Genomic DNA, 27,613 nt, shown 5'->3' on the forward strand with positions numbered 1-27,613 from the left:
AGGGCAGAATCACCAAGCACATCTGGAAAAAAAGCCCTGAAAGCCAACATTCCTGAAACCCAAATCACCACATTCCCCCCTCTCACAGAGAAAACAGCAAAGAGTGAAGAAAGACTCTCAGTGGCATGACATTTCTGTTACAAGTTTATTTTCGAACACTGACATATACAGAGATGTGTCTGAACCCACATAGAGAAGGGAAAAGGAATCTACACCTCTATCTGCAGCATCAAAATCACCACACAGTGCTTCAAAACAGCATCTCTATGCTGAAACAAAGAGAAGAACGAAAACCCTACAAGGCTATAATACAAAAATATGCACAAAAAACCAAAAGTAACAATAATTGGGCACCTTTTTAAAAGTTACACAAAGAACTGGTGCTGAGGTAGACAATACAATAAAGTAAAACACGACGAATGTAAAACCATTTCGACACCAACTACGCGGCCTTGTCTCTAGGAGAAGGCGAATGGAGCGAAAATGGTCATTTGGTCCCACGTGAATCCTCAGTCCGAGTATTAATTTGTGTAACAATGGCACAAATAACGGGAGCACTGAGTGACATGGCTATTCCTGTCTGAAAGCAAAGTAAAACACAGTGATACGGCAGCAGGGATGCCAAGATTTCACCTGTAGATTTATTAGTTGCGTTGTTTAAACTACTTGTTTAAAAACAAAAACAGCTTGGTGGATGCGTGGCAATTGTTACCATTTGTCCTAAACTCAAGATTTGCAACAAAGTGAAGGCATCCCTGGTTGCCTAAGAGCACAGTTCATATCAAGGTGACTTTGCATAAAGACACAAATACAAAGGGCAGAAGATGTTTCGAATCATTTACAGAGTGTACATCCGTGAAAGCACCTCTCTGTTGCTAACCGGTGCATGTTTTTAACACTGAATAAGTCGACCACATTGACTCACACTGCACACACGAGAACCAGTACAGACCTTATAAGGTGACTCTAATCTTACAGTGAGCGGTGAACACGACACAAACACACAGAAACAGCTTTACTTTTCACGTCTTACAGGTGCTCCGTCCTCTGTCGCACAGACCTCTTGGCATTGGTTCACGCAGTCATTTTATACTTTCAAAATGTGGAATCATCATCATATCATCGTATGAACTGACACCCAGCAGCAATGACTACGATATGTTTTACGAACATCGACTACTCGTATATGTTCAACATTGTAAAATAAGCACAAGAAAACAGTTTTCCACTCAAATCAAGAACAAGCACGAATGCAAAAGATACTGTAAAAATATTCGCCTCACTCAAAATGAACAAAAAGAACAGGGGTCGCACGATACCCCGTACAAAAATACGACATATTCCCTTATCAAAGTGCCGGGTTTGGCTCTTGTCGAGAGATTTATTTTCACAGAAAATCACCTATTTGTGTTTTTTTTTTCTTTCCATTTTCTTTAGCCAACTTCCCCATGTAACTGCACAGCATCTCTAATAACCGTTTCACATAAAAAGATCATCTTTATTCACATTGTTTCAAGTTTATCCCCTCAAGTATCTAATAACTCGACATTTCTCTCAATGCTATGTTAAAAAAAATCATCTAGAATGTATGCGCCTACCCTTTCAGGTTGAACGCGTTTCATTGTAAGGAGTGTAAATATAATGACGAACAAACCCGGGATTGTTTTTAGCCAATGGAAACATAAGTGGGTGTGAATGCAAATGCTAGTTACAAGCTAAACAAAAAGTGTTCTTTTGCTTTAGTGCAAACTGAGAGCAGAGTAGAGGTAGCCCTGAAACACATGGCCGACAAGTGGATATGAACGCTGCTACTAAGCTTAATGCTAAAATGCTACCGAATGATACTCAGACCCAGAGGGAATCCATAATCAAGATGTGGTCAAATTAGCAAATTTCAGAGCTAATTCAAAGGCAAAGCGCACACGTTAATTTAGTTTAGCTTTCTTTTAGTGTACTGTACACAGCATGACCAGTTTTTTGAACTGAGTCTGAACTGAGTCAGTTGATTTATTGCTAAATTCCAAATCCTGTTGATTCCCACTGAAATGACAGCATTTTCAGCATAATCCTATGGAAACGTAACTATTTTATGAGGAGGTTTCAGTTTGCACTGTGATTTTTTTTCCACATTGTTTTGTTCTTTGACTTTTTGGAAAGACTTATTGGTTATTGGGCACAAGCAGTTCTTACGAAAAAACCTACGAATAAGACTGCACAAATTTGTATAAATTAGCCTCCTAATTATTAAAGAGTTTCAAAATGACATTCGAGAGTGTCAAACTATTGTCCATTCAATTGTCAATCCTGTAGCAATGAAGCACAATGGTTTGAATTCAACATCAAACCATATAGCATGTCAACATGGCAAATTTGCATGTGTTCTAAATCATGTTGTTTCCCATTGAATCAATACACAATCTCTAGAAAAAAAAAAACATAAATTCATACATAATTTAAAGAGTTTTTACAATGCGATTAATACGAAAACTTAAGATTTAGATTTGTCTAAAAAAGAATTTAAAAAGTTCAAAAGATCAAGTGAAACCTAATTATAAAAAATATATGTATGAGCAGACCAAGAGAAAACTTTGCAAAAAACTTGCACAAATAAGACAATTGGCTTATTTGGTCAGTGTGTTAAATGTAGTTGCCTTTTTGATTTATGTATGAGCAGGCCAAGTGTATAAGCATAGCCATAGTATGGTCCGCTCATACAATGGTATGTATGAGCAGACCCAGAGAAAACTTAGCAAAAAACGTGTTCAAATAAAACAATTGGCTTATTTGTTCAGTGTGTTATAGTTGCCTTTTTGATTTTTTTAAATTTGCACATAAGCAGAATATTCAAAACATCTGATTTCGATTGACATGACTGGATTTCCAACGCAATCTCAAAACAAATAACTGTTTTGAAAGAATCTGAATTCTAAGAATCTCATACTTAAAAAATGCTGCTGTGCAGGTTCACCCTGTGATTTATCTGTTAGAAGGGTGTAAGACTGCATGAAAACTTGAAAATGAGACGGCAAAAATTGTAAGAATCTGCCACCAGTTCATCAAAATGTAAAATAGTTACAGATTACTGTAGAATGAGAGCATATTGGAATTTTGCCTTTGGAAATACACTAAACAATGAGACTTGACCACACCTTTACTCTATTTCTAGAGAATACTTTTAGTATTGCAGAATAGACATTTTAACATTTTTAAATGCTCTTAATATAAAATACCACAATTTATTTGATAAGTAAATCGTTTACCAACTAATCCAAACACATAAGGTGTGGATTTATCACATTACAGACGTCTGTTCCATACTTAAATCTGCAGGATTCCGTGTGGGTCTAATGACGTGATTATTCAGTTGCACTTAAAAACAGCTCAGCAGGAAATAAGAGAAAAAGAAAAGTACAAAAATAAATCTAGCATGTGAGGTAAAAAAAAGTAGGCATTTCAAGTAAAACGTCTGAACAGAGATGACAGAATACAAACTTTAGTAAGCTAACTAAAAGTATCTTCAGCAGAAAACATTTACTGCATTTTTCAATTTTCAAAAAATAATCTCTTTTTAATTCCTAACTTGATTTATGAGTATGATAAAATCATTAGGCTAAAATACCTGCAGTTGCTAAATGTTACCATGTGAACGTAAAATGAAATCACATACTGTATTATTTGGTGTCAAAGCGCCTGAAAGCCTGAAATCAATCGCAAATCACACAGATTCACCTCTCTGGCTTTGTCTGAAAGAACTAAATGCTGAACGTGGTGCTGAAAAGCACAAAAAGGGCCTCTGAAACTCTGAAAGTGCACAGTGTAGTCATTTAAGGTTGAATAAATGTCCCTGAACATCCACTACAGTTGCTTGGCAGCACAATTTGGATGTACCTCTGAGAAAAGCTGTTTTGTTAAGCACTTTATTACGCTTTAAAGAAAATGACTAATGGGTCCTGCTCTGTGCATTTCCTCATGTTTTTAAAAAAAATCATGAAATTTGAGGACTAGAGAGCCTAATTATGAACTTAAGTGAGCAACTGAGGGCATAATTTCATTCTCTAATGTGTTTAGCTTCAACATATTTGAGTTTTAAGCTTTGGTCCATGTTTTATTAGACTCAAAACAGCCTGTTAATTTCCCATGAAATCTAAATGTAAGGCTTTGAGCCCACTTCTGTTAGCTTTGATGCCCTTAAACGCTGACTTTTCACGTTTAACATCATATTTATGATTCTACTAAAGCCTATTGGATGATCTCTACAATAAGCGCTGCCTCTTAACATGAGCGATTTCATGGAGTTTTGAAAAATCTATGCCTTAATCATTTTCATCCATGGAGGAAGAGTGCAGGAATCCTTATTTGATGCTATGTTTAATAAAGTAACTAAAGCCTGTTGGATGATCCCTACAATAAGCCCCGCCTCTAAACATGAGTGATTTGATGGGGTTTTAAAAAGTCAATGGCTTAAATTTACATCCATGGAAAAAAAGTGCAGGAATCCTTATTTGAATGAGAAAAATGGTAACACTTTATTTTGATGGTCGTGTGTATTTGTTGATAGTGCTCCTTCAACAGACGTTTAACTATAAGAAACTTTGTAAGTACATGTAAAACACGAATCCTAACCCTAACCCCAACCAAACTTACTTATAATCTAATGAGAATTAGTTGGCATGTAGATGCAATGTAACTTAAATTCAACAAACAGACCATCAAAATAAAGTGTGAACAAAAAATGTGACCCTGGACCACAACAGCCCCTGGTCTTACGTTGAATGGGTATATTTTTGGCAATAACCAAAAACACAGTGTATGGGTCAAAATGACTGAATACTAGGGCTGCTTGGTTATGGGAAAATCATAATCATGATTATTTTGGTCATAATTGTAATCACGATGATTCAAAACGATTATCAGTTAAAGTCAAAATTATTCGCCCTTCTGTGATTTTTTTAATATACAAATATTTCCCAAATAATGTTTAACAGAGAAAAATTTATTTTTTCTTCTGGAAAAAGGCTTATTTGTTTTTTTTTTAAACCTATTTTAATAGCTCAATATTATTACCCCCTTTAAGCAATATATATGTTTGATTGTCTGCAGAAGAAACTACTGTTATACAATGACTTGCCTAATTACACTAATTAAGCCTTCGAATGTCACTTTAAGCTGAGTACTAGTATCTTAAAAAATATCTAGTAAAATATAATGTACTGTCATCATATCAAAGATAAAAGAAATCAGTTATTAGAAATGATTTTTTAAATCTGTTATGTTTAAACTGTGCTTTGAGCATTTTCACTGTAAGAAAAAAAAACTTTAGCTACAAAAGTCATTCAGTCAAGAGCAGTGAGGGATTTTCTCCTTTTGTTGTTTGATTAATGATAAAAACAGGCGGCAGCAGGGATATTGGCACTGTTACTTTAAGAAAAGTGCGGCTCTGATATGGTTTCTCTTTCACGTGTCTTTTGATTCTCAACTTGTTTGTTAATTACACAAATGAGGGTTTATATGAATAATCACTAAACACCACGCTCTGACACAAATGTGCATGTATTTGACCATTAAAGCGCTCGCATTAAGATGTCATTAGATGTGTGTGCTCTGCTCGTCTCCGAGCCGGTCCGAGGCTGAGCGCGGTGCGCACACACACAACAGCATGCGCTATTTCGCACTTTTAAAAATATGAATGATTTGAACGTATATCAATGAATGATGCGCATCCTGCACTGCAAAAGTTACATTACAGCACATACTTTCAGTCATTTTTCACGTAGAACTGAGCTTTGCAGAGCAACAAACGTGTACTACTGGAAAGGGGGCGGTATATGATGGAATAATTGTTTAATTCGATTAATGATTTTCATAATCGTTAAAAGCCAAAATCGAAACCGGATTTTCTATTAATTGCACAGCTCTACTGAATACCAAAAATCATTAAAATATTAATAAAGATACGATTACATAAAGAAATTTTGTAGATTTCCTATAGAGAATATATCAAAACTTGATTGTTATGCCTTTTTAAGGGATTTTAATGCGATTATTTTCAGTATTTATCTTTTTTGAACCCTCAGATTCAGATTTTAAAAGTTGTACATTAGCCAAATATTGTTCTGTCTTAACAAACCATACATCAACGAAAAGCTTATTCATTTATAACTTTCAGATGATCTCAATTTAGTCTGGTTTTGTGGTCCAGAGTCACACATGACGAAGCAATGCTTTTCTACAGTTGCAAAAACATATTATATGATCCCTACAATAAACCCTGCCCTCTAAACACAGTCGATTTCATGGGATCTTAAAGAAATCTATGGCTTATGATTTTCATCCATGGAGATAGAAAAATCGACGAAATCCTTATTATAATATGATTAAACCAAACATGAAGATGGGTGGAATGCAGATTCTTGTCATAGTGGTGGACTGTACTAACACTTTCCGTAAATTCACATCGCTTTATCACATTTACATTTCATAAACATTTGTGAGTGCAGTTACATCCTACAAAAATGTGCACGAATGCATGTCACAAACAAAAGGTCAACAATTCCACATGACATTTCTTCAGTCTGACCTTGCGCCCTTCACCGTCTTTGGCCTGGACCAAAAGCTAACCTTCGGGTGAGAAGTCTTTGGGCGCTTTCCTTTCCGCGGGCCTGTTTCACACGTAGCAGAGGTACAGGTAGGTCTTCTCTATCCTCCAGTCTGGAGGCACGTCCTCGGGCTTGTGGGCCTTCATGTGCTTCTGCATGGACGAGAGGCTGGGGCAGTACTCCTGGCAGATGGTGCACTGGTAGGGCGATGCGCCGTTGTGGGTGCGCAGGTGTTTGATCATGGCAGAGTAGTCCCGCGAGCGCTGGTGGCACAGCTTGCACTCAAACGGCTTCTCACCTGTGGAGAACCAGTACAGGACGCTTCAGACAGGCAATCATGTGCAAATGACGGAAACAGCTGTCTTCATTGAAGCAAGCATGAATTGGGAATCAGAACTTGTTTTGCTTCCATATTGTGATGGATAAGGACTGGATTTGGACATTTATTCCAGGGTTATTATCGTTAATTGAAAAAGTGACACAAAATAAAATGAGTGACTCAATTAATATAAAAAAATAACTAATTTTAAATAATTAATCCTGTCTCCAAGACAACATCTCTCATTTAGATTTTCTTTTCTTTTTTATTAAGATTAACTGTAAATACTAAAATAGAAACCTAAAAGAATCAAATAATATTTCTCATTTTATTTAGTTTTGCCAGAAAGAGTAAAAATAAAAATCTAAAGCCTAAAAAACCTTAAATAAAATTAAAATGGAAAAAAATTTAATGCATGGAGTGGCTCAGTGGTTAGCACTGTCGCCTCACAGCAAGATGGTCGCTATTTCGATTCCGGGCTGGGCCAGGCAGCATTTCTATGTGGAGTTTGTATGTTCTCCTCGTGTTTGTGTGGGTTTCCTCTGGATGCTCTGGTTTCCCCCACAGTCCAAAGAGATGCAGGTGAATTGGATTATCTAAATTGGCCGTAGTGTATGAGTGTGAATGTTAGAGTGCACTGCATAAAAACATATGTTGCAACAGTTGACAGTTCATTCTGCTGTGGCAACCTCTGATAAATAAGGGACTAAGCTGAAGAAAATGAATGAATGAGTGAAAAAAATCCATACAAAAAAAAAAAAATTATATATATATATATATATATATATATATATATATATATATATATATATATATATATATATATATATATATATATATAAACACTAGTATAGTTTTATTAGTGATACTAAAACTAATCATTTCTAAATGCATAGAAATGCAATGCACACAGTAAATTAGATGCATAGTACCTATGTTACGACAAAATAAGGGTTCATTAAAACTAATAAGACCAATTCTTGAAAAAAACCTTATAGGGTTGTTTTTTATTTACTACTCCTTAGTTTAAAATGTTAAAACAAAGGAACAAAACTAATTAAATAACTCTCACAAATACCTGAAAAAAACTGCAGTCAAAATAATAAAATTGTATACCAGAGATGTTACAATAGAAATCTAAATTAAACAGGAATGTAATAGAAATTAAATTAAAAAATAATCTATTTTAACGAAAAAAATAATCAATAACATTTGTAAAACTAAGTCTTAACATTCAAAACCCTAATTAAAAACATTTTGCAATGTATGTAATAGAAAACACTTCTGGCCAGGAATGAATATGAAAGCTGATGAAGATGTTCAACAGGTCTGTTCTCAGATGAAGTTAAGCTGCCACCTGCTGTCCGGGACGGGAACAACAGCTGTGGATGTTCAGCCTGCCAGTGGGCACAGCAAACTGAGTATTGATCCGCCATTGACAACAAGTGTAAATGTCAGTGGTTCTCCGTGTGAAGGAGCAGTGGCCTTTTGGCTGAGAGTTTCTGCTCTTGTTATCTTCACCTGCCTGGTCTCGTGGCGAAGCCCCGCTTGACACAAAGACAGCAATTATTTGACAGGCACCTGATAGGCCTGCTTTAGCAGCTGCCTTATTGAGGGCCAGAGAGCAGCAGCAATCAGCTTGTAATTCCAGCTCAAGCCAGAGATTTAATATGCCACCATGTCGAGTCCAAGACAGAACAAAACACATACAAGAAGTTCAACACTTATGTGTCAATTAAAAAAGTTAGATATATCTTCGTCAAAAAAGAAGACATACAGTAGTAAAAGTATCATTTAATGTACACTGTCACTGATTTTCCAGCATTAGACCTGACACTGTGTCCTGACAACCCAACGAGATTCCAGAGACAAGCAGTTTGGCTAGTAAAGAAACATGTAAATTCCAGAGCCATTCAGAAGTGCATAATAGTGCACTGCACTTCTAACCAAACAGACAGATTATAATAAAAACTATTAAATATTTAATCTCTTTGACATTATTAAAAGTACATGCTGATGCAAAAGTACACGTGACTGATGATGTTGAGTACAGTTCTAATGTTCATGTGTAAACTATATTTTCATTCATTCATTTTTTTGTCAGCTTAGAATCTTTATTAATCCGGGGTCGCCACAGCAGAATGAACCACCAACTCATCCAGCAAGTTTTTACGCATCGGATGCCCTTCCAGCCGCAACCCATCTCTGGGAAATAAACTATATTTATGATAGGCATTTTATTTCCAAAATAGCAAAGTGGCTCAGTGGTTAACACTGTCGCCTCAGAGCAAGAAGGCCACCCGTCAAGTCCCGGCTGGGCCAGTTGGAATTTCTGTGAGGAGTTTGCATGTTCTCCCTGTGTTTGTGTGGGTTTCCTCTGGGTGCTCCGGTTTTCCCCACAGTCCAAAGACATGTGCTATACAGTTGAAGTCAGAATTATTAGCCCCCCTTGGATTTTTTTTTCTCTTTTAAATATTTCCCAAATGATGATTTAATGAATGAGTTTTTAATATTTTTAAAAACATTATAGGGAAAAATAATTAGCCCCTTTAAGAATTTTTTTCTTTAAATAGTTTACAGAACAATACAAATACATGTACAATAACTTGCCTAATTACCCTAACCTGCCTAGTTAACCTATTTAACCTAGATAACCCTTTAAATAACACTTTAAGCTCTATAGAAGCGTCTTGAAAAATATCTAGTCAAATATTATTTACTGTCATCATGGCAAAGATAAAATAAATCAGTTATTAGAGATGATTTATTAAAGCTATTATGTTTAGAAATGTGTTGAAAAAATCTTCTCCACATTAAACAGAAATCGGGAGGAAAAATAAACAGGGGGCTAATTATTTGTCCGGCTTATCATTCTGACTTTAACTGTAGGTGAATTGAATAAACTCAATTGTCTGTAGTGTATAAGTGTGTTTGTGAATGAGTGTGTATGGATGTTTTCCAATAGTGGGTTGCAGCTGGAAGGGCATCCGCTGCATAAAACATATGCTGGAATAGCTTGCGCTTCATTCTACTGCAGCAACTTCTGAAATAGAGAACAAGCTGACGGAAAATGAACAAATTAATTTTTCTTTCCAAGATTTGATGGAAACTAAATGCTGCTTTTAATATGTCAATTTATCATGCTAAATCAGGGGTGGTCAAACTCGGTCCTGGAGTGCCGGAGTTTAGGTCCAACACTAATCAAACACACCTGCTTATAGATTTCTAGTGATCTTGAAGACACTGATTAGCTTGTTCAGGTGTGTTTTATTAGTGTTGGAGAAAAACTGTACAGGACACTGGCCCGAGTTTGCCCACCCCTGCGTTAAATGATATTCAAACATTTAATGGCACCTGAGGTGATCATTGACTTGGTTGTTGTAGTTTATGCTGTTGTTCAGCCTCAATGTGGCTGAAATAGAAAGTATTTCTAAAACAGAATCAGTTTTATTCTGTATTGCAGCTAAACACTAATATATATATATATATATATATATATATATATATATATATATATATATATATATATATATATATATATAAATATATATATATATATATATATATATATATATATATATATATATATATATATATATATATATATATATAAATATATATATATATATATATATATATATATATATATATATATATATATATATATATATATATATATATATATATATATATGGTAATAAAAATACAACTCACACACACAATATTATCAGTATATACTGTACATAAAGTACAATATAAACTCTGATAACTACTGCAAATACACTACAGGTCAAAAGTTTGGGGTCAGTAAATGTATAAAATAAGCTTATCCTGCTCACAAAAGCTGCATTTATTTCATCAAAAATACAGAACACATTGGCTGTGTCCGACACCACCTACTACTCAGTAGGTATTGCATTTGAATTTAAACGTACTACTTGGCCGTTAGAAAAGTACGTTCAATACAGTATGAATGGAAAAGTATGAATGGAATTTGGACGTACTACATCCGCCATTTTGTCATGGTCACGTGACCTACCTGCATCAGTTGTGTCGCTTCAATCCCATTCATGTATTCTCTCGCTGGGCATCATGGGACAGCGCAGCGTGCATGGGATGCGCACTTCAGAATCTCGCTGGAAGTAGTAAATCATCCGGGTACTTCTTGCAAACTGATTTTCAAATTCTATGAATTCGGACATACTACTCAGCTCGCATACTGATTTTAGCGCACTGTATAGTATGGAAGTATGCGGTTTCGGACATAGCCATTGTAAATTTGTGAAATGTTCATTCACTCAATCATTTTCTTTTCAGCTTAGTTCCTTTATTAATCTGGGTTCGCCACAGCGGAATGAACTGTCAACTTATCCAGCATATGTTCTATGTAGTGGATGCCCTTCAAGCTGCAACCCATCACTGGGAAACACCCACACACACTCATTCACACACTTACACAACGGCTAATTTAGCCTACCCAATTCACCTGTACCACGTTTTTAGACTTGTGAAGAAAACCGAAGCCTAGGGAGGACATGGGGAGATTTGCAAACTCCACACAGAAACACCAACTGACCCAGCTGGGGCTCAAACCTGTGACCTTCTTGCTGTGAGGCGATTGTGCTAGCCACTGCGCCACCATGCTGCTCATTGTGAAATGTTATTGCACTATAAAATAACTGTTCAAAAGTAGTTTATGAATTAATTTAATCATGCATTCCAGTAGTTTTAAAGATGAAATTACTTCAGCTTCATTACTTCAGCCTTCAAAGTCACATGATCTTTCAGAAATCACTGCAATATTAAGTATTATTATTATTATTATCATTGTTTATAATATTATCAATAGTAATGGTAATAAAAGCAATAATGACTGGAGTAATACTTTCATTTGAAACTGCATACAATAAGAAATCAGTTGTTTAAAATGTTAATAAATATTTAACAATTTAATATTTTTTTACATTTAGTAAATGCCGCCTTGATGAACAGACCAATTTTCTTAAAAAAAAAACAAAACCTGACCTCAAACTTTTGACCGATAGTGTACATACATACTGTATAAGTATAATATTTACATTTAATGCAAATAAATGATCACAAAAAATAAAATGAAAATAATAAAACTGTTTATGCAAAAGATTTAATCCAGCATGGTTGTGAACAGAGATGTATAGTAACGAAGTAGAACTACTTAACTACTGTACTTAAGTACTAAAAGGCAGTATCTGTACTTTACTGGAGTATTATTTTTTTCTCCTACTTCCACTTTTACTTAAGTAGATATTTTCCATGAGTTTAATACTTTTACTCCGATAGATTTTTTATGTGCTGCATCGTTACTCGTTACTAGGGGTGTCAAAATGATTGATATCAGTTCAGTAATAATAGGTCATAACCGGTTATTACGTGATGACGTCATTTATCTCCTATGCGCGATGTCGCAATACTATGGCGAAGGACGGAGGCGCGAGGGCGAGGCGGCACAGCACTCCAGCCGCTAGTTTACTGTTAGGGAGAAATGTTGTAAAACTTCACCTCTGTCTATCTCTCCCTCTCTCACTTTGGACATCTGACCCGCTGGCCAGTTTGTAAGGTAACTTTTCCTCTCTTCTTAGCTGTTAAAGCTGTGGATCCAGACATGAGCGTGTCTCATGTGCAATTAAGTTTTCTCCACTGTGTCTATTACCCGTGATAATCGCGTATTTTTCCCGCCATGGGTCAACTGCGCTTATATTTCTAAAGCCCTTTCTGTAGGGGACAATAACCAATCATAGCCGTGTAAGACCCGCCTGTCAGCGCTCAAAAAGCAGGCGGGATAATATTGACATGAGTTTATTAGCTGTAAATGCTCGTGCTGTCTTCTGTGCATGAGTTTTGTTTGATACATCCAGGAAGAGTGTTTTCTTTGAGCAGGTCAAATTAAGGGCACAGTTCGTATATCTGACTGCTGTATTAAAGGACAAATTTTTATTACAAAAAACCCTTTAACTGACACACCAAGACAAAAGCAATAGAATTTTTTTGATTGCATTTCTTAACTCCTAATGTCGCTAGTTAACAAGATCAGTGCATTTTTATTCAACACATCACATTATTTCTAAAATATCAGCCTCTACCAAATGGTTGAGATGTTGGTTTATGGTAAAAGTACCAGAATTAATAAATATACTACAGAAAATATGAACTGTAAGACCAATTTCATTAAAAACATGATAAAAATAAATAACAATTATTATTAAATCATAGCCATAAGCCATAAAATATTTCAGATTTTCATTTAACACAGTAATATACACATTTTCCTGTTTTTTTTTTTACAATAAAATCAAAATCAAGTGAATTAGTGCAACATGATTTAGTTTGCTTGTTTAGTTTAGTTTCACGAGTGCTTCCAGAAGACAGAACTCTTGTTTATTGTGGTATTAACCAATCAAACTTCAAAACTCCCAAAGTGTGAGTGTGTCTTTGTGTGTGTGTGAGTGAGAGTGAATAATGTGTGAGTAAGAGAAAACAACAGTGTGATTGTACCTGTGTGTGCGCGTGTGTGTGTGTGTGTGTGTGTGTAAGAGAGAGTGTAAAAACAATTGCAACCTATGTAATGTCCCCACAATTCACAAAAATGTGTGTGTGTGTGTGAGAGAGAGAGAGAGAGAACTGTGTGTGTGAGAGTGTATGAATGTGTGAGAGTGGGGAGAGTATACATTTAGGTGTGTGCAGGGCAGTGTGTGTGTGTGTGTGTGTGTGAGAGAGAGAGAGCAAGAGAGTATGTATGTGAGTGAACATGCTAAATTATCTCATCAGTGAAGGCATTTTCTGGTAAAAGGGCCTGACGATGTGAGCTCTTGTACCATAGAAACTATTTACAGAGAAAAACAGTATCATAAGCCATGTTTGTTTTCGTTCTGCTTAATCAAGTACCCCAAAAAAGATATTTAAAATAAACAAAACAATTAGTGTATTTTGACTGCTTTCTTTAATAACTACATTACACAATACTTGTACTTTTACTTTCAGTACTTGAGTAGTAAATTTTGAAATAAACTACTTGCAATACTTAAGTACAAAAAATGTTGAATACTTTTGTACTTCCACTTAAGTATGGTGCTTAAAGAGCACTTCTACTTCTACTCAAGTCCCTTTTTGATAAAGCACTTGTACTTTTACTTAAGTATGGGTCTCTAGTACTTTATACATCTCTGGTTGTGAAAACGTCAAGATTTGGCTTAAACCGGTGGCCTTTTACTGTAAGGCAACTCTTTTGTAGAAGCCTTTGTCTTATTTTATGATATCTTATTTGCCGGAAGCAAGAGTGCTGGATTAAATATCTCCAGCATGGTGTGGGTCTATTAACCTGTGAGCTTCTATTAGAGTGAAGTGTTTGTAGAGCAGATGAGGAGAAATGCTGGAACAGATGTGTCTGACCTGTGTGGACACGGTAGTGAGTCTCCAGCTGGTGCTTGAGGCTGAACTTCTTGCCGCAGCCGTTACATTCATAAGGCTTTTCTCCGGTGTGGATGCGCTTGTGACCCTTCAATGTGCTCTCGTCACGAAAACAGCTCCCGCAGAACTCACACTCAAATGGGTGATCACCTGGCAAACACACAACAATGAAGACATGCATTTATTAAGTGGATTTTTATCTTGCAGAGAATTTGGTTGGGCAATAATGTAAACAGACTCCAAATTCCAGTAGAGTGTGATTCAAAAAGAAATGACTCTCATTGAGGCTGTTGTGTTTAGTGCAAGCCAGGCTTATTCTGAAAACATTGTCCTATATACATTTCTGGAGAGCACCAAATATGTCTCAGGAGATACGTTTTTTTGTTTTTGTTTTGCAGGTTTTGTTTTTGGGTATCTACCAGAGGTATCCACACCTGGCCTTCTCATGTAAATCCACCAGAGGCCACTGTCGAGTGATTGACTGACCAACTGACTGATAATCCCCATGCACCCCCTTCCCTAAACCCAACCGGTTTTGTTTTGAAAAGCAACCCAGAAAAAGAAAAGCCCCCTGATTTTTACCACATTTTCAGATTTGACCACATTTTCACCCTGTTATTTACTTGATTTACTATGTTTATTTTATTTTTGGCTTCTGTTTTTGTCTTCCCTGCTTTCTGGAACCGTTCTTAACAGGACTTGAACCCTGTTGTTGTGGTCAACTCCTCTGTGTCTCAAGTCCTCCAACGTACACTGCAAGCTTCTAGACAAACTGGTATTAGCGGGAAAGCCTTCCATACTGAGGTAAGCAGTCAGCTGCTAGCGTGAAAAGAATGGTTTTATACCGCCCCTGTAGCATTCGTTTTAAACATGAAATGCAGCCATACATACTTCTGGCTGTATAATTCATGATCTGCAGAACGGTATAGGGCAATGTTTTCAGAATGAGCCTATGTTGGTTTAGTGAATCAAGTACATACTGTGCTACCAGTGAAACAAGTCTGACTAATAAACAAATCTTGCCAGTTAACTTTAAAGAGCCCATATTATACATGAAATAAGGTCATATCTTGGTTGTAAGGGTCTCCAACAACAGTCTAATATGCATGCAAGGTCAAAAAACACTTTCATGGTCTTATAATCTGCATTTATTTTTACCTAATTATGCCAGCGACTCCCGTATGAATCGTCCAGTGATTCATTTGTTCCCAAACCCCTCCTTAGCGCGGAGCTAATCTGCGCTGATTGGACCGATGACAGTCTGTCGCGATTGGTCGACTGCCTTCAGTCAGAGAGGGAAATGGCCAATAGCTAATCAGCAATTTAAAAAGTAATCACAGTTCATACACGCTCGATAGTGTAGGCGTGGACTTTAGCTGCCACACTATGGCCAGTGGATAGTGCCACGGATAACCGAACGAAGGAGACAGTCGTGTACTCGCCATACCACACACACACAAAAACACACACACACCTCCGGATGACAACGCTCCCGCTTCAGCCCGCACCCGCCAGGTTTTAGCCTGAGAACGCGCTCCGTTTTCTGCCCGCCGCACCCGGTCCCGCTAGAGCGGAGAACACAACCAAATATCACCCAGTATACAGTCCATAAAAACACACACACAGCACAAAGTACACAAAGCTCGTTCGTTCGTTCGTTCGTTCGCTCTCTCTCTCTCTCTCTCTCTCTCTCTCTCTCTCTCTCCCCGCGCCAGATTTCTGCGGCGCGGGAATACATTTCCGAATAAATCGCGGGAGCAGAACTCTAGCACGGAGCTCCATAAACAAACAGCACGCGTCGCGTTTTTAACGTGACTTTGCACGCGATAAGATAATATATCCAGTTAACCTGATACAGTACACGCGGTTACAAGTAACAAATCACAACTAAATACATTTGCAAGCTAGAGTAAACGAGGCAACAACTTTAACCGCACGTACTTACACTTGAGAAATGTAGGAAGAAACCCATCCTGACGTCCATCAGTTACTCTTTACTGATCCTTCCTTTAACAAACTCAGATGAAGTATTCTTTGTAGCATGTAGCTTCCAGAAGTTTCCAACTGCTTGGTTATAATGCTGATGTTTCATCTTTGGGTAGAGACTCAATATATCCATCTGCAGTGTGACTTCAATCGACCGGCATGTTTGTGTGCGTGTGTTTGTGGGTGTGCGTGTGTTTGTGGGTGTGTGTGTGTGTGTGTCTGGGTTACTGCGTCAGAGGGCGGGGCCTCAGGTTTGAAATCTCCCGGGTTTGCGCGTGCACGTGAAAAACTTTGTTTCGTTCGTACGTCATGGCGAAACACCTAATGAGTCGGTATCAAGGCGACTCGTTTGAAGCACTATGATTCGACTCTTTTATAGATGAATCAACAGTTTTAAACACTGTATTCTTACAGATTTAAGCCTTAGCTGGATACTTCACTTCACTTAGAGCTGTGTTACACACTACATGGAGGGGAATTTTCAAAAACCCATAATATGGGCTCTTTAATAAATCAGAAGCATACAATACAAGCTATGGAAACGGATTTCCATAGCTGATTCTTTTAAAGATTGTTCACAAATATCTGCCCATACTAAAATACAACGAGCAACACCATAGACTTTGGTTAGGAATTGCACATTTAAAACAAATCAAACGTACCAATATGGCAATATGAACAGCTCAAAAAGTTACTAGTTAAAGTAAGTGTGAAACACTAGAGTGAAAAGAGAGCATTTCTTTTAAAGTGAATCAAATCAAACCAGTGTTTATGCATTTCTTAAATACTACAGCATTTAATAATGTTTTGAGCCATCTTTTTATACTTATAATCTGTTTTTAGTGTAGATTTATTTGATAATTTCAATATGTGACTTTTTAATTTTTAATTGTTTATTTGGTAAAATGAAGTTAGATTAGTTTACATGAATGTATTTTCTGACTAACATGTGCAAAACAATAAACAACACATTTATTAGAGTATTTATCTTTGTTACCATTAGTTTCTACCAGGGCTTAATTTGTGCCCGAAACACGCCGGATCAGCCACCAATGAAATTTGATCCGGCACCTCATTTTACCTATCACCCTTCTTAACCGCCCTCCTCCCCTCAGTGTCCACTGTTCACTTTCACTTTCCTCTGTGACTCCCCAACCCTCTTCACTTTCGTCCACGACAACTAACCCCACTGGCTCTTAACTTACGTCCAACCGGGTAACATGCCAGATCCGATCCCACGATTTGTCCGGGATCTCGCAATTCACTAATTAAGCACTGGTTTCTGCAGGTTTTACTAAGTCAAATTTAAGACTTTTTAGGATCTTTTAAAGACCATGAAGAATAAAAATTCAGACGTATTAAGTCTGGGACTCACAGACCTTAAATACACGACTAAAAGCTAAGGATTTTCTAAAAATGGCTAAGCAGGAAAAAAAATTTACTTGTCCCATTGTTTTTTCTAATTTATTATTTCTTGGATTTTATATTTCTTATATATTTTAAATAATCTGTCAAAACAAGCAGACCCTAGCTGTATACAAAAACTCTTTAATAACTAAATATATGCACAACAGACTGTTATAATATTAGTTGTGGATATAGTTTGAGATGTATTGTTGGTGATAGGGTGTGTGGGATCAATTGGATAGCTTTTCATTTATTCATTTTCCTTCAGCTTAATCCCTGATTTATCAGGGGTCGCCACAGCGGAATGAACCGATAACTACTCTGGCCTATGTTTTACGCAGGGGACGCCCTTCCAGCTGCAACCCAGTACAGGGAAAGGTATAAACAAAGGAAAATTAAGACCTGTTTAAAATGTTTATGACCTACAAGTCAATATTTAATTGAATTTAGGACTTTTTAAGAACTAAAATTGTGTTTTTAAAGTGTAAGGCTTTTTAAAATTAAGGTCCATTAGTTTACATTAATATATTTACTAACTAACACGTGCAATTTAAGGATTACTGGCGTCTTTGTCGCTGGTAAGCTTCGGGTTTTCCCACTACTGCTCCATAATGAATAAAAAAGGAGTGGATTTGACATAAACATAACTGGTTAATGAAAATACAGTTGTTCATTGTTTAACTCAGTGCATTAACTGATATTAACAAGCAAAACTTTGGATTTTAATAATGCATCAGTAAATGTTGAACTATGATTAATAAATGCTGTACAAAGATGTTTACACTTAGTTTATGTTGGTAAATACATTAGCTAATGGAACATTATTTTAAAATATTACCTTTAATTTTAATATTTATATTTGAGCAAAACATTTAAAGCTTAAGGTAAGGGTTTAAAAATCAATACAAATTTATAGTTCATATGCAGTTTATTTTAGTTTAAGACTAGAATTCAGTCATTTTAGTTTTAGCCAGTTTTGGTTTAAGCAAACCTTTTTATATAATTTCAGTGAGAAAGATCAGCAACAAAAATGTTGTAATGTTTATTTTTAGTTTAGTATTAAAACACTGCCCTGAAAATAAACCAAAGGCAATGAAATCAAGAGCATATCCTGACCAGTTCACACACTTGTTTCAAACAGCATGAAGCTGATTATTAGTCGTTTCAAACTGCTTAATTGGACACTAAAATGACTAAGTTTGAGCTGTATAACCACATTTCAAAACAAACTTGAACTAACTAAGCACCCATAAATTGGACAGGCAGAAAGTTGCGCTCATATGACAGAGTTATTAATATTGAGTAAACATCACAAGGTGCTGAAAGGGGGAATTATCAGGCCCATTTCTCTCAGCTGGCTTTTTCTAATGTCAGTGATCAGTATGTGTCTGATATGCTGTGATTTCAAACGCTGGCCGCTTGCTAATTGCCTCCCCGCTCTGACTAACAGCCCCTCATATCATTTCCTCAGACAGCAGCGGCACATAACGCTCGCAATATTTAATACATTTCAGCCCGGGCGGCGTGGCTTTAAAGTCATCTGCGGTGACCTATGCTCTTCATTATCTCCCTGTCCAAGTGCCAGCCGTGCCCGGGAATAAATTGTGTCTCTTGTTATGTTCCGTCATGCTCCGACTTAAACCCTCCTCTTAAGAGACAATGCAGAAATTCCCCAAGCACGTTCTCTAAGCCAATCGCGAGCCGCCATTCACATTGAAATACACTTCTGGCGGAGATGAATGGGTTTCTATCTGGGCTGAGAGAGAAAAAAAAACAACACAGGCTGGGAGAGATGAGATCCCTAGTGAACAGATATGAGATGATAGATAGAGTGGCAGTCTTTATGCATCTGTATCAACTTATCCGATGCACCTTCTGAAAGCCCTCCAGCCTGTCTGTCATTAAAGTTAATTGCCCAGAGGCGGGCAGCAGGCAGGCCAGACTCACAACACCACAGGCATGCTAATGCGCCAACGCCGTCTGCTGCGAGCGCATGCTAAACACGTCACGTTGGAGGAAATATCCACAGGTATCTGCTTCACTGCGCTTTTCTGTCTTCAAAAGTCTACTTTTGTGCCGACAATGACATACGGGGAGTTAAACGGTGCATTAATAGGATCTATTGTCAATGGCGAGCTTCAGGTTTTCATGCTTCTGCTCCATAATGAATATAAAAGGAGTGGATTTAACGTAAACATTGTTAAATATTGAGTGAGCCCTGACAAACGGCTTGAAAGTCAAGGCCGAATGACCTGCAGAGATGGTCTGTGCCATAAGCGATGTGAGCTTTGTGCGGCGTACCATCAAACACAGCTGTGAACATAGACAGCCGCCACTGTCTGCAAATGGCCTGGCAGTGAAATGGAGAGCGAACAGGAATGGCATATTAATGAGAACAGGCTACATGCGCAGAATGAAGAGAGGAGCAACTGGAGACGCACGCAGCCCATTGTTTGATTTGCCCTTCACATTGTAAATGCAATGCAGATCGTATTAAATATACAGGTAGGTGTTGGCAGGTGTTTACCTGTTGCCTGTTATGTTGTGAGAAAATTACACATTACAGATGTTATTAATTGCTTATGATTTGATGATGCATCTTAAAGTATTGTAGTTGAAATGACTGCTGTTTTACTGGCAAAGCGTTCTTCTATTAATATTATTATAACTATAAAAATATTCAAATCTTATCTAATCTTATGGCAGTGTGTAACTATTTAGAATTTTAGCTAATTAGTGGCTAATTCAGTTTAATTCATTATTTGTATATTTGTGCATTATTTTTTATATACATGTTTATACAACAGTTCTGCCTAGTTCTCGAATTTGATTGGCTGATAGCCGTGTGGTATTCTGCAATAACAGCACTCGAACAGCCTCCTCAACCTTGTGTATTACTACGCCCACATAGAGTGACAGCAGATCAATAAACTCACAACAGTTTGACAAATGTTGCAGCTGTTGGACAACATAATGCACTTTTGAGGCTTTTGCAGTGTAGTTGTTTAGATTACAACTATGCAGTTTATTTATAAGCATAGTGCCTATTTTAAAAATTAATAATGTAGGAGATACAGCTTGTCGACATCCATCAGCCTTCATACTGAGCAGAGCAAAGATGGTTGACGTTGTCCATCCACAAGATGGACACAGAGAATGCATAATAAGCCCTCAGAAGCTGATTAACTTATTTATAAACTGATAAGTTACATTCTAAGTCGATCTCTCTCTTTTGTTTGTTGTAGTGCTGTATTCATACTATAGTAATTGTAGAGTATTGAATATTATCTGGGACTCACATATCAGGAATGTATGTATTTTGTATTCGCCACTCTTTGTATAAACCTAATTTACTTTTTGGTTGGCCATCTATCTCCTGTTTTCATTGCTGCAGACTAGTTCAGTAAAAGAAAGGAAGAAGAAATGCCTGCATATGTTCATTTTTCCTTATTTTTAAACATAACAGTAACCTGGTAGTGTTTGCGTTGAAACTTTGGCTTTTTCGAAGTTAATTATTGTGATCTCCCAATTGCAACAAAGAAATGCTGGGAAATGTCTCTAGACTGATGACATTTCATGCCATTCAGCCTTATAATCTTAAACTGTGAGCAAAATCACCTGTTGTCATCACTGTAAATTATGTATTTCGAATCATTCAAATACTAGCTCTAAAGTGATGTTGGTGAATTAGTAATGGCTTCTGATGTTCTGACGTCAGCTTCAGATGTGAATGAATGGCGGAAAAAAGTAGTTCCTCTTACAAACTATTTTTTAAGACTTTAATTATTACTGAGAAAACTGAACATGGTTTTCAGCACCATCCACTGGATACTTTACTTAAAATAACTGTAAAACATGCAAACGACAGAATAACACGATCTTGTCACAAAAGATTGATAGGTTTCCTCTGTGCCTGGCTTGTGATTTACATAGGTTAGCGTTAACCCACCATCATTGTTCACCAAAACAAAGGATAGTTAAACTGTTATCTTCTCTATAGTGAAAAAAGTAAAACTAATATCTACAGTAACGAACAGGATCTCTATATTAATTGTACTTAATAGTACATTGATCCAAAATTTGATTTTAATGAGCTAAATTTACACTAAGATATTTGTTCCCATTTGGGTAGGATGGTTTAATGAGATAATAAGCGTTTATTGTGTGTTTTGGCTTAACATTACTATAGGAAGACACACGCTAGGATTTAATACTCTGCTGATTTCTGTTGCTTTGAGGTTTTGTAAGAACTGTAAAAAGTAAAGCCTGTGGTTTGGAAAAATTTACTTACACTTTATTTGAAGTTGATCATAAATGTTTTTCAAAACTGTCCTAAGACAAGAATGGGTGTTTACTTTTGAAAAGGTAAAATTGAAAAAAAGTCGGCTGGGTTAGTTGGCATATCTGTGTGGAGTTTGCATGTTCTCCCCGTGTTTGGGTGGGTTTCCTCCGGATGCTCCGGTTACCCGCATAGTCCAAAGACATGCGCTCTAGGTGAATTGGGTGAGCTAAATTGTCTGTAGTGTGTAGTGTGTCAATGAAAGTGTATGGGTGTTTCCCAGTGCTGGGTTGCAGTTGGAAGGGCATCTGCTGCATAAAACATATGCAAGACAGTTTGGAGGTTCATTCCACTGTGGCGACCCCCGAATAATAAAGGAATTCTCAAATGTTTTCTCACTATCATGCACTACCTGACAAAAGTCTTGCTGTCTATCCAAGTTTTAGGAAAAATAAATAATAACTTGACTTCATGCACATCGATCATTTGGTTTTAGAAGATGGATACTATGAAAGGCAAAGGCCTCTAGACCACGCTTATTTTAGCAAAATAACATATAAACATACCTTGATTTTTAATAATTTCATTAGGACAGTAAGGTCTGACTTTGCTTAGACAAAACTCTTGTCACTTAACAGAAATAATGTACAGTATAGAATATAAAGTCATGGTGCAGTGGAAAAGGAGTTACTAGTGTGTCTGACTCTTATGAGCTTGGAGGACTGCATCATACATCTCTGCAATGACTTAAATAGCTTATTAACAAAGTCATCTGGAATGGCAAAGAAAGCGATGAACTCAAAGAGATTATTTGAATTCAACTTTAATGCCTCGTTTATCTTACCCCAGACATGCTTAATAATGTTCATGTCTCATCGTGACTGGATTGGCCAAACCTGTAGCAGACCTTCTTGGCTTATAGGAACTTTGATGTGGAGGCTGAAGTATGAGAAGGAGAGCTCTCCTGTGGTTTGTAATCTAATAGGCAGCACAAATGACTTGCTAACTCAAGCTGTGGATGTTGCCATCCACTCTGCAGATCTCTCGCTTGCCCCCATACTGAATGTATCCCCAAACCATGATTTTTCCTTCACCAAACTTGACTGATTTCTATGAGAATTTTGGGTCCAAATAAGTTTCAATAGGTCTTCTGCAGTATTTGTGATGATTGGGATGCAGTTCAACAGATTATTCATTGGAAAAATCCACTTTTGCAAATGATCAGCTACAAGTCAATTTATTATTTGTTGCTCTTATACAACTGGGATCGACAAGACTTTTACACAGTTAGTGTACTGTATGTTTACAGCTCTTAATGCATGCTACAAGTTACTTTATTTATTTTAGAAATACCTGACATTGTTAATTTAATGGAGTGCAATAAATTTATTCTCTGGGATACAGTTTTGTGAACTGCTATTGTGGTATAAAACAGAAATGGTAAGTAACAGCGCTGAGTTTGTTTTCAGTTCAGTTTTTTTGTTTAAACACTTCTTGCAATTCAAGTAAAGCAAAATCACATTTTTCTTGTTGAAACAGAAACAGTATTTGACATTTACTCAGCCTCCGTTAGGAGCGTCAGAATGTCCTTTCAGATGTTGTTCTGGAAAAACTCATGCACTCGGCGGTCTGTGGCAAGATGGAGCGCATACTTAATGCCTCGACTCTTTAAAAAAACAACCTCACTTCATTTCTGGCCCTTCTTATCAAAAATTTACATGTTGCGTCTAGACTTCAACTGTCTCTGACAATCTTTCTGGTATTTCAGGTCAGACAGCGAGAGCGAAAGCAAGTGAAAGATGCTCTCTTGCAAGCAAATCTGGCAGCTCCATTTTGTGCTCTCCATTAAACAATTTGAATTGACTTTTTTGTTTATTTTGTCATATTATCAAGTACAGAGATTATTGTGTTTGGTATAGTTTGATCATTTCTTCACTCCATTACTTGTTTTGTTTTTTGTTTTTTCTGTTGAACACAAAAGAAGACATTTTGAGGAAAGCTGAAAACCTGTAATGGTTGATTTCCATAGTGTTTGGTTTTCCTGCTATAAACCTCAATGGTTCCAGGATTTCAGCTTTCTTCAAAATATCTTCTTTTGTGTTTAACAGAAGAAAGAAACGACTAAAGGTTTGAAACCACCTTTGTAGTGAATAAATAGTGAGCATATTTTCAGTTTTGGCTGAACTATCCCTTTCGAAACTGAGTGCTCTAATATTCTGTGCTAACGAATAATAAAAGATCTTCACACATATTTACCAGCAAATATTTGAAGGTTTTTCTCCATCTCATTATAATTCACCAAAAGTCCTTCTTCCTCCTAAATTCTCTTTTTCATGTCATTTTATTGGGTCATTTAATAACCGTATTCTCCCACATAAATTCTCATCATGTAGAGAATGGCAAAAAAAGGTCAGGTTTGACTTACTGTGTGTGTAATGGAGGGGCTTGACTTTAAGCTTAAAGTTACCCTGAAGGAAGCTGGAGAGAAAGGGGGAGGTGAGGAATATAGAGAAAGAGACAAAAGACTGTCAAAAGATAGTCTGAGCCTCAGATGGGCCGCCCACAGACTGTAGGGAGATGAAGTTTTGTTTACAAGTTACCAAGCTGAAAGAAGTCACCGGTTTGACAAAGTTTGAGAAGTTCTTGGCATTGAATCGTGATTCAGAAGATAAGTTTTAGGCAGTGAAGAGCGAGTTAAAAACAAACTAGCCTTTATTTAAGAAAGTTATCACTGTATTTGTTGAATGCTAGCTTTCTGTGTAAGGCTATTATACAGTAGCTAGCATTCAATAAAAAGAGTGGTAACTTTCTTAAATAATGGCTAGTTTGTCTTTAACTCACAACAAATTTACTGTTAATTTACTGTTAGCATTAGGATCTAAAGCTTTGTTTAACCCTGGGATTAAGTTGCTTTTGGTAAACCAGGTCAAAAGTAGAAAAAGGAGACACATTGGCGTTTATATCCAATGTTTTAAACTGTCACTTTAGTTCACTTTTGACTGATTAAGGAATGCCTTTACTTTAGATTGCTTAAGGAAAATTCTTAAGACTCATCTTTTTAGTAAAGTGTTTAATTTATGATTATCACTGTCATTTGGATGCTAGAAGCTTGTAATTCTGGCAGAATTTTTATTTGTTGTCATATTTCTAGTAGCTTTTTGAGTTTTAGAGAAGCGCATCTTAAATAAAACATATTATTATTTTTTTGTCCATGACTGGCTGCAGGTAAGGGCTTTTTTTTCTAGTATTTGAATCTAATACTGTGAAAAAAGCTCAAACAATTAGGAGAAAGATTTGGAGGTAGAATTTGAAGAGGATGAATGGGAAGCAGTAGTCTCTGTTATAGAAGGTACAGTACTGTGAGAGACGCTAGAAGTAAACTTATACATTACAAGATAATTAATCGATATTACTGGACCCCAGTAAGACTGCATAGGCTAGGATTAATGAAAAATAACCACTGATGGAAATGTGGTCATTCTGTGGGCATCTTTTTACATTTAATGTGGAACTGTCATTTGGTGGCTCCATTCTGGAAAAGAGTTCTTCAAAACCTTAAGAAATGACTGGAATATCCTTTACCTTATTCACCAAGAGTCTTTTTGGTGATACATCTACTCTACGGAAGGGGATATATAAAGCACAGGCTGGAATCATCGTTGCAAGATGTATTATGGCTGTGAGACCGGTGCTGCGAAATTGGAAAAACTCAGATACTCCCTATTTTAAGGATTGGATTGAGCTGATGACTTCTACTGCATCATATGAACGTATGTTGGCAAGACTTCAGGACTCCACCCATACTTTCAATCAGAAATGGGGTAGCTTTTTACAGTATTTGGAGAGCATGTAAAGGAAAAACTGAAGGGTTGTTAATTTGGCTGTCTGTTGTATTATTTTATATTTAATATGTATGTCACAATTGTTGTGATATGATATTAATTATAATTTGTTTAAATCATTTTCCTGAATGTTGATTTTGTATTGTAAAAGAAGTGCAATAATTAATGCTCCAATTTCCCCAATATACAACTGAATGCTGTTGGTCAGAGTTTAAAACAGGACTGATAAGAGATAATTGCCTTATGTTGCAAGAGTATATTTTTCTCAATAAACATAAATTTAGAATCATTAGAAAATAAATTATACTCATGTATTTACTGCTGAGTACATAGACCTACAGATTGTTGTGCTTACATTTTAGTTTATTATAGTTTTTAAAACTTTTATAACAATGTTTATTTTTATTTTAAAGAAAGTTTATATTGAAAAAGTGTATGGATGCAAATAGAGCTTGCTTATATTTACACTTAATAATATTTTGCTTATATATATATATATATATATATATATATATATATATATATATATATATATATATATATATATATATATATATATATATATATATATATATATAAATATAAAATAAAGTCAAGTAATGTAGTTTGTCCTGCGTGCTCATGTTTTTTTTTTTGTGTGTTTTTTTAGTGCAATAATCTTTTATCTTTATTCTTTTTTTAGTGCATTAATTTACTTTCTTCAGGTGATACAAAACACAGACATTTCACACAATGCCTTCCTCAGTATGTGACACAATCCTCTTACTCCACCCTTTTGACCCACAGTCAATCACATTAAGTTGTTAGTTAAGACGACTGTCAAAAGGGTGAAGTGAGAGGATTGTGTCACACACTGAGGAAGGAACTATGCAGAAATGTCTGTTTTTTGTATCACCTGAAGAATGTAAAATAAAAATTATGCAAAGAAAATATTTAATGACTGTGAATCATGACCTTCTGAACAATATTTTTAGAAAATAAAAACATTTTGTAAATTCTCTTACTGTCCTTTGACTCTGCTCGGGGGGTATATTTTTTTGGCAAAGCTTAGATATTTTTGTTAGATATACATCAAGTTTTACATTATGATTATGATCAAATATTATAATAATGTTAGAAATGCTAAGAAATTGCTAAAATTGAAATCTAACAAAAAGAATAAAGAATGCACAGCAATAATCCAAAACATCTTCTGCAGACATTCTGGAATTAACTATTTTAATAAATGAAATCTTACTTTAATCCAGCCTTACCAGTTTATTTCTCACTGTATGTGCGAGTCAGTATCTATTTTGCATTCCTAATATAGATTTTAGACGGTCTCTCCTTCAATGCTGTGCACTTTGTTTCTGTAAACTACCTTATTTAAAGTTTACAACCCGCAAACAATTCAAATAATTTTTGTGTTTTACTTTTAGTCTATTTCACATATCCATGCTCAGGTAATTCTGACTGCAAAGGTCTGTGTGACCTGGAAGTTGCTAAGACTTTTATTTCAGTGTGTTGATGTACTTTCAGCTGAAACAAAATATTAAGTAGAGGCAGGGATTATTTTTTGTACATTATTCCCTCATAGCAACTTAATGGTAAGAGGGGCGTTGTTAGGAATATTGTAGCTAAAGCTGTCAAACTGACACAAACAGAGAACTCGCCTGTCAGGATTCTGCCACTTGTTAATTCTTGTTTTTGCGGCAGAGTCCAGACATTAGTCCTCTCATATCTTGTATGCTGTGCTCAGCTT

General features: G+C 36.2%; 1 protein-coding gene across 3 annotated transcripts in view; it reads right to left on the bottom strand.

The window, feature by feature from the left end:
- Window positions 1–131: 131 nt before the first annotated feature.
- Window positions 132–27,613, bottom strand: part of zbtb16b (zinc finger and BTB domain containing 16b) — a 111,887-nt gene continuing 84,405 nt past the window's right edge. The window contains exons 6-7 of one of the 3 annotated variants that reach the window (XM_693182.8): window positions 14,341–14,508; window positions 132–6,894 (exon numbers count right to left, since the gene is read on the bottom strand). In XM_693182.8, the coding sequence (XP_698274.3) occupies window positions 6,665–6,894; window positions 14,341–14,508 (398 nt within the window). In that variant the 3' untranslated portion in view covers window positions 132–6,664. Of the gene's footprint in view, window positions 6,895–14,340; window positions 14,509–26,519; window positions 26,638–26,724 lie in introns of those variants that run through there. The other 2 variants (XR_012390766.1, XR_012390765.1) reach the window with 2 other exon arrangements.

Source organism: Danio rerio, chromosome 15 (genome assembly GCF_049306965.1).
Source record: "Danio rerio strain Tuebingen ecotype United States chromosome 15, GRCz12tu, whole genome shotgun sequence".
NCBI lineage: Eukaryota > Metazoa > Chordata > Actinopteri > Cypriniformes > Danionidae > Danio > Danio rerio.